Source organism: Lepisma saccharinum, unplaced genomic scaffold (genome assembly GCF_977018435.1).
Source record: "Lepisma saccharinum unplaced genomic scaffold, izLepSacc3.1 HAP1_SCAFFOLD_251, whole genome shotgun sequence".
Classification (NCBI taxonomy): Eukaryota; Metazoa; Arthropoda; class Insecta; order Zygentoma; family Lepismatidae; genus Lepisma; species Lepisma saccharinum.
Genome location: NW_028143017.1, coordinates 192,259 through 201,426, shown reverse-complemented (window position 1 = coordinate 201,426; position 9,168 = coordinate 192,259). Strand labels below are relative to the sequence as shown.

General features: G+C 39.9%; 1 protein-coding gene across 1 annotated transcript; it reads right to left on the bottom strand.

Moving 5' to 3' along the window:
• Positions 1-303: 303 nt before the first annotated feature.
• On the bottom strand, positions 304-1,053 carry LOC145982622 (uncharacterized). The gene has a single exon (XM_083116008.1). The coding sequence runs from the start codon at positions 1,051-1,053 to the stop codon at positions 304-306; it is 750 nt and encodes a 249-aa protein (XP_082972134.1).
• Between the last annotated feature and the right edge of the window lie 8,115 nt (positions 1,054-9,168).

Below are 9,168 nucleotides of genomic sequence, written 5' to 3'. Positions count from 1 at the left end.
AGAGAAAAAGTTCTCTTGCGAGCCGATTTTTATTAAATTAGATTTGAAATAACTTCCAGTGAGAAAGTTACAAAGAAAACTCCAAATTTTAAGTTCGTATAATATTTACAGCGATATGTTATTTGGTTACTGAGAAAACGAGAGAAGAACTTGATTCATTCTTTCGCGGCGCGGCAAAAGCAACTTCGTTTCCCGCAGATACCATGCGTCGGTCTTGTGGCACTCGTAATAACAAAACAACTGTCTGGCATGCATAACATGAACTGAAAAGAAAAATTAAAATGCCATTTACTTACATAACGCTCATTCCGTACTGCTGTCAACCTCGTCACTTGATTCAAGTTCTTCGGAATCCGTGTCTTGCAAATTTATAATGACCTTCTCGATGATATCGTCTCTGACTATTTCACGCTGGAAGTCATCTTCTTGTATTTTCTCTGCGTGAGCCACACAATCTGCCCACTCGGAAACACCTATTCTGTCTATTGCTTCGTGAGTCAGTTTCTGTACGTTGGCAATTTTGAAAGTCTTGTTCTTGTCAGCTACGTACCCCTTCACCTGGGCCCAAATCATTTCAATCGGGTTGTACTGACAATGATAAGGTGGGAGACGAACAACTCTGTGACCATATTCTCTTGCTATTATATCGATTTCGTAACTTTTGTGAATTGGTGTATGATGTTTCACCAACTGCAACAATTCTGCTCGGGTTTGCGTGCTTGTGTGGGGAATGTTCTTGTTACAGAGCCATGCCATAATATCAGCCTTCCTTGTGTTCGAACAAGGCGTTTTATCCACTTGCAAGGAATGTATGCTCGCGTTGTCCATTACAATCACGGATTCGGGGGCGAGAAATGGCAAGAACTGCTCGCAAAACCACTTTCGAAACACGGCAGACGTCATTTCTGAATGATAGTCAGTACTGTTTGTTTTGGAGCGGAAAACCAATTTACTTTGGGGCACAAAGCCTGTAGCAGCTGAACCCGCATGACACACTATAAGACGAGCACCTTTTCCTAATGGCACCTTTAACCCACCAGAACCATCACTCATTCTCCAGCAGCTCGTCTTCGTGTGATTCTGGTTGACCCAGGTTTCATCTGAATAGTATATATTTGCAGTACCAGCTTTCCTGATTTCGTGCATGGTTCTGAGGAAGATCACTCTCGCAGCTACAACATCACCCCTCTCCATTAAAAATTTCCTCCCGTCGTTGCCTTTCCTATATCTGAACCCCATGTTTTTCAAAATTTTTAACACTGACCACGTACTGCCTGCAAACCCGATAGCTTCCTTCAATTTAGCCCTAAGTTTCACTGCAGTAGGAAATTCGCCATTTGCGTACATATCAAATATAATATTACGCAATACCCCCTTATCAAAATCGTCCAAGTGCGTAACATTCTTTCGTCGATTACGACGTTTGCCAGGCGAGCGAAAAGAAACCGACCCTGTATCACCAATCGACGACCTGGCTTCCTTCGCAATCGTCTGAACTGTACGCAGACCTATCCCACATGCAGCCGCTGTACGCCCCTGACATTTGGCAACACTGCTCCCTGACGAACACGAGGCACTGTCTGCACTGCGAGATTCACTTTGGAAGAACTGATAAACTTTGTACACCATATCTCGCGCTTGTTTGTGTAGAACACGACGCTTAGGTGTTTCTGTAGCCATCTTGCACAAGTATATTGACAAATTTTTGTGATCACAATGAAGAAACACGAACAGTCACAACGAAAACCAAACCGATTCTTGCCGCTCGAAAAACAAAAGAACGACATCGCGCGTTTTCCACGGCAGTTTCCACCGCCTCCTTTTGCTACTGCGCATCGAGGCTTGTTCAAGGTCAGCCGCTTTCATATAGCTCTGCGACTCTAGGTACCATTTTGCACAGGTGGATGTAGATATTTTTTTTTTCCGGGAGGGGCAGGCATAACACTGGGAGTATAATGTGCACATCTTAAGTCCCAGGACACCCATTTTTCTCTCAAACGGATGCAGAAATGGCAAATTCAACTTAACCTGGGTACATTGGGGTAAGGGGCCCATGTGTGAGGGTACTATTGGGACGACCACCATATTGGATCGAAGTCAAATATTTCAAATGGCATTATCAAAATTATTATGTGGATTATCAAAACACATTAGAATTTTCCAAGGAATGCAATGCTGTAATTAGTTTTGTGATAGCTGTAACGGTACAGAAGTTATTGACACTCTAAAATTGCAACGGAGTGCTGCGATACCCACCGGTATGTTGAAGAGGATGTGCTCAATGTGGTTTCCATTGTGACGAACACACACCCCTAGACTTTTTTTGTATGGTGTTACTTTGAAACAGCTTGAGTATGCCAAGAAAATCCATGATGCACACCACCTTCACTACCTTATCATGCGGGCCTGTTATCAAATACCTCCACAGATGCTCATGTGGGTCCATGCAGAGTGGATCTCATGCCTGAAAGATTGTGTTCGGCACAATGAAAACCACATTGAGCACATCCTCAAGAACATACCGATGGGTACCGCAGCATGTAGTTGCTAGCTTTCAGTGTCAATAACTCTTGTACCTTTACAGTTATCACAAAACTAATTACAGCATTGCATTCCTTGGAAAATTCTAATGTATTTTAATTCCCAACATGCCATTTGAAAAAAATTGACCTCGATCCAATATGGCCAACTTAGAGATGGCGGCCATGTCCTGGAAGCATCCTCACATAAATAATGGAAAACAAGTACACAAACTATTTTTAAAGACACAAAATGCTTGATAAATGCATTCCAAATATTATTCTTTTTTACATTAACATCTAACTTTCATGGACGATATATGTTTCACACATATGCAACATGGAGCGAAGTGGACATAAAATCGTGTATGTATTCAAAGTTTATTTAACACATATTTTATACAACATATATTATGTAAATACATTACACAACCAATTCATCCATTTCACAATAAACCAACAGCAAAAATTACATAAATTGTCTCTGAAATGTGCACGCTCCCTTTCCTGAAAATAATTATTCATGCATTTAAAAGAAAATCAATTAAGACAAGTCTTATTTCTCCGTCTGGTAATAATTTACAATGCATTACAAAGAACAATAACAAATTGCGAGCAAGAAAATTTTTGGATCCAATTTTTTCCAGGCTGAAATCAATATTGAATTAATAGGGCGCAAATAATTTCACGGGACGTCAATACATTCTCTCTTTTACAACATTTGAGCCTCCCCGATGGTGTAGTGGTGCCATCGTCGCCTTGTGATCAAGGGGTCTCGAGTTCGATACCCGGTAAAGGCAAATTGCACAGTGGTTCGGATCCCACTTTAAACTGTAGGTCCAGTCTCGATTAGCCTTTCTGTGCGTAAATCAATCGGTCAATCAATTTTACAGCTTTTTTCATTTAGATCGTTCGGTGCCCAGGGTCGACTCCCGCTGCCTCCCTAGCTACCGTTCTGATCTTGATAAGACTAAGAAAAGCACGCATTGCAAACGAAGCGAGGAAGAAAAGTTTATGGAAAATTTATTTATTTGCATAAAATTTGAAGTTGTGGGCGGTAATTGCCCCCTGCAGGTACACTTGGACGTCAATGTTTGCCCCCCTAGAACTCATTTCTGTCCGAGGTTGGGGGCAATGCCCCCTGTCCCCTATGGTTGCGCCACTGTGTGTGTATGTGGAGGGAGCACTGCCCATCCAATCGCCGCCACTGCTGGTAGCCTTGCATCAATGATTGCAGACTTCTGGAGACTGCCTCTCTACACAACAAACACTCATTTATGCAAGGACAAAATTGAAATTTTTTCAAGTTTGAAAAAATCGTCGATGTTATTTTCGTAGCATTTTATTGGTTCGCATTTTAAAATTTCATGACTCGAGGGGACCCCTTCCCTGGGTACGGGCCTAGTAACATGCATAACTTTCATGTACCACATATGCAACATAAAGCGACGTAAAATTAGAAAAATATTCGCTAACACTACGTGTACGTATTCAACGTTTCTTTAATACATATATATTCAACATATATTATTTAAAATACATTACATAATCATTTCATCCACCCAAAAATTATACAAATTGTCTCTGAGATGCGCACGCTCCTTTTCCTCAAAATAATTATTCATGCATTGAAGAGAAAATCAATGAAGATAAATCTTGCTTCTCTCTCTGGTAACTTAAAATGCATTACAGAAAACAAAACTGCGAGCGAAGCGAGCAAAAAAATTTTTAGATCCAATTTTTAGTAAACAGGAAACAATAATGATTTAATAGAGTTCAAATAATTTCACTGGACACTATGGCATTCTCTTTTTACAATTTTATCATTTAGATCGTTTACCGTCAAGAGCCGACTCCCGTCGCCATCCTAACTACAGTCTGAACTTTATCAGATCAAGAAAAGCAGGTATTGCGAACGAAGGTCTAAGGTTGGGGGCAACGCCCCCCTGTGGAGCACATTCAGCATCATCGCGCTTAGCTCGAAGTGGCAGAAAATCGAAGTAAAATAACACCAATTTATCAAAACCGTTTTGTAATTGTCTTCTATTTTAAAATACACACACACCATAGGCGTACGCAGACCCTCTGATTAGACCTCACTTTATCTCACTGTTATTAGTTGCATTGCATCGATATATATATATATATATATATATATATATATATATATATATATATATATATATAAATATATATATATATATGCAGCAACATACGCGCACCGTAACGAATAAATAAATTGTCCCTGAAATGTGCCGCGCTCATTTTCTTCCAAACAATTGTTTTCATGCATTTAACACAAAACTGTTTAGTAGCAAGAGTCTGAGGTAAACTTCCCTCTTTGGTAATTTACAATGCATTATAGAAAACAATAAAATTGCTAGCAAAGCGAGCAAAAAGAAATTTAGATCCAAATTTTTGCAAACTGAAAACAATATTGATTTAACATGGCACAACAAATATCATGGGGCGCCATGGCATTCTTTTTTCAATTTTTTTCATTTCGATCGTTCGTCGCCCAAGGCCAACTCCCGCCGCCCCCTAGCTACGACTTTGAACTTGACAAGACTGCAAGAAAAGAAGATAATGCTTGCGAAGCGAGCAAGAAAATTTTACGAAATCTATTTTTATGTGTATAACATTTGATGTCGAGGGGGACAATTGCCCCTGCAGGTGCTCGGCCATCTGGAAGAAATAATACAAGAAAGACGTGAAAACTAATTCCATCTTGAGTATTCTTTTGGTCTTCTACTCTTAGATTATACTAGTCTTGCTTACTTTTACCTCAATGTTTGCCCCCCCCCCCCTTGCCCCTCTAGAATTGATTTCCATCCAAGGTTGGGGAGGGGCAATGCCCATTGCCCCCTTGAAGTTGCGCCATTGCACCCCTTCCCCCCGTTGTTGCTTTAAATTTAATCGGCTTGAAAATACTTCATTTTCTTTAAGAGTATAATATCGTTTAATAAAGGCGATAAGATTCCTCTGTACTATTTATTTATTATTATCCTGCGCACAACAGGCATCTGCCCTTTTACAGTGCACAGTACATTTGAGGATTTATACACTTTAAATAATATTTCTACACATTTTCAGATATAAAAAAAATACATATAGAGGTTACATATATCATTCTTATACATTACCGTGGATAAAAATGAATCAAATCTTACACAATTACATTCATATATGTATGTGTGTATATATACACACATAAAGCAGGTAAAGAAAGAAAACGGAAAAGATAAAATTAAGTAAGAGTGTTGTCCATTAAATAGCGTTTATACTCAGAAAATTTAGCAAATATGTCCAAGTGTACGCCCCTCTCTAACCATTCATTATGCAAGCTACACATTCTTCGCAGGGGAGCCATTTCTGCGGATTTTGTACAGGTGTGGGAAATTGCAAATTTCTAGGTGAAAGTATAATAATGTAGAAACATGGATGTCTGGAAGGGGGGGGGGCAAGGATGACCACACCTCCCCCTTAGAAATCGAATGTGAACCTAAAATATATATATTTCACACGTATAATTTGATTTCAGTCACAGTAATTTACATACATTAATGCGATAGCTTCAAATTCAAGTAGTGTCTTTTGAGGGGGCAACACTATTATCGGGGTAATATGCCCCCATGGAAAATTACCCTGCTTGTCTCCATGGGGAAAAAAATCTGCGGACGTCCATGATTGGGGGGGGGGGGCAATTACCGCCTGTGCGCACGCCTATGCCGCCATTAGGGAACGCGAGGCCCTGTGCGAACTATATCCGCGAGGCCTTTGTGTTATGTAATGTTAAAATATCGATAACAACAGTTTCTCGTAAAATTCTTCTCTAGCGCCAACCTGGTTATTACCGTTCGCAGTATCGCCTTTTAGCAGTAATAAAATTTAAAATTTGGCAACCAGCTTTTCTTAATGACTGCTGATTGAGACCTTGCTTTAGCGATACATGCCCTAGAAAAAAAAATGTTATCCTGTGTGTTCGCAGCCATGTATTGTAAATTTACTCTTGTTGTTGATATGTATTTTTTCTGCCAGAAAACGCACTAAGTACGGAAAGGGGATCATGACAGCAAGAGCCAGCCCCAGAGTGTGGCAACTCGGGCGCTCACCCGAAGCCCCGGCCTCCAGGGGACACCGCGCTAGATAAAAATAATAGTTTATGTGAGTTTTTTACGAGTTTATAGGATGCTGGTGTTTCCAATTAAGTAACTAATCTGATACCGCCTGCATTCGTATGTTATTTTGACAAACTAGCTACTACATAATTATAGTGTTCCAAATGTTTGTATCAAACATACATAACATATATTGTTTGTTTACTTATAGAATTAAATATATGAAAGTATTATTTTATGGAAACATTGCAAATTCACTACAGTGTCAAAATTCAATGAAGAATAAAGAAAACAATTTTGTGATTGGATATGAATAAATATTGCTACTTTTTTAGTTAAACTAACAATATGATCTTGAGCTTTTCCGGTTTTACAATTAAATATGTACTAGGGGTACATGAGATTGATTGAGTGATCGATTTGTTGTTTTAAGTTCACTTTATGCCCAGATAGGCTAATCGAGACTGGACCTACAGTTTAAAGTGGTGGGATCCTAATCACTATGCCATTTGCCTCTACCTGGTATCAAACCCGGGACCCCTTGGTTATAAGGCAACGACATACATCAGAATGAAAACGAAATGGACATGTAATAGTGTTTACATTATGATTTTGTAGGACAACGCCTGTACTTCAGACTAAGGAACAAAAATTGAAAAGAAAAAGAAATTAATTATACTTCCCGCAAATATTTTATGCCCCAGGCCCCGTAATGCAAGATTATGTTCTGCCAAATACTTAAGGACATACTACAGTATTCGTTTGAAGATCTCACACTAGTCCTGCTTTTCCTGTGAAATCAACAGTCCCTGTTGCTCATCAATAGTTATGTTTTTCTGCATTCTAAATTCACATTCGGTCCATTTTTTAAGGCATTGAATTTGACTATCTGATATTTCATGGTTTTGTTGTCGATAGCTTAAATGCCTTCAATCATCGCATCCTTCATTTGCCAGCATGGCCCCACCTTTCTCCCCAAACAGCTTACAACAAAAAGGAGAGAAAATTTTATCTTTCCTCTTCGAGTACACCAACCCTTCTGTCGACCGTTTCCCCATTTTGCATAACACGCTTATAATATCCAGGTGAAAAGTGTAAATTATCACCAATAATTGGGTAATCATGATTTATGATGCGAACAGGGTCCTTTTGAATGATTGAGTCAAATTCGGAACTGTTTAAAACTGAGGTCCACTCACCTTGATCTAAAAGCAGAGGCGATCTGTCACCTGGCTCAGAAGATGACATGAAGCATACCCCCCCCCCGCCTCGGGTACAAGTAGTTTGGCATCTGGTTCACAGACGAGCTACCGCCGCCACTGATACATACGACTTGGACTATATCGCGAACACGCAGGCAAAATATTGATTGCCGACCCCTGTGGCGGAGTGGTTAGCACATCGCGCTATGACGCTAATGGTCCCGGGTTCGAATCCTGGCCTGGACATGGATGTTTGTGAATGTTTATTCATCAATTTCATCATATCATCACTCATCCCCATCTTCGCAGATTAGCCAAAAGTGGCACAAAAGGCGAAGTAAAATAAAGCAAATCAAACTATATTTATTGCTACTTTTCTATTTTACGCCACTTTTCTGCCTCAGTTAAATCGTAACGATGAGCACGAATGACGCATATATAGAATTGAAGACTGGACACTCACAAAGGAACATCCAAGCCCACGTCAGGATTCGAGCGAGTGCATTTCTTGAGAATTAGATATTTGAATAGTAGGAATTAAAAAATGGGATGATATGAGTGAAGCAAACGAACTGAACTTATCTTTAATCTAGAAATTCTTCACAGTAATGCTGCTACAAACAAGTCCGTGGCGCAAGAGCCGTCTTAGGGGCACAGCCTGCCACTCAGCTTTTCTTTGGGTGACCCGTGGTGAGCGCATCGAATCCCATCGCTGCTATTTTCTAGCTTTCGAGACTGGAGCCCGCTACTGTTTCTTTTCAAGTAGCTCCTTAAGAGCCCGTATCAGCGTCGCTCGAAAAAAGCAGCGGACAGATGTAATTTATTTTTCCTAGTCTTACCAATATTGATTCCATTTCCCCCTTCGAAGGCAAATCCATTGAATGGGAGACCTTTGCTGGAGGGAGGGGTTGGGCGAAGCAGACCACAAGGTTCCCTGTCCGCTACTCTCCCCCCGCTCAAGAGTCTGACCATAACAGGTTTCCTGTTACAAGACAAAACTTTTTCCGAGTGTCTGAAAGAAGAAAAACCATAGACGAGAAAAACACACATTGACGAACATCGCAATACAACTGAGAGCCAAGGATGACTGTATCAAATAAGATTTATGCACACCACTACTTAAGTAATATGATTAAATATTAAATTAAGAGCTTTTCATTTCGTCAAATGGATCTAACATCCTTTTTCGTTATTCAAACAATATTCAATTCCTTATCTGTTTCACAATCACCTTGCCAGGGCAGTTGTTTTTATACAAATTGAAGCGATCTGAACTATTCATGAGCTAGATAATGAATATGCGCGGTTATATTCCTATTCATATGCCGT

Coding starts and splice junctions, on each gene's coding strand:
- LOC145982622 (XM_083116008.1), bottom strand. CDS start 1,053: ATGAGTGATGGTTCTGGTGGGTTAAAGGTGCCATTAGGAAAAGGTGCT.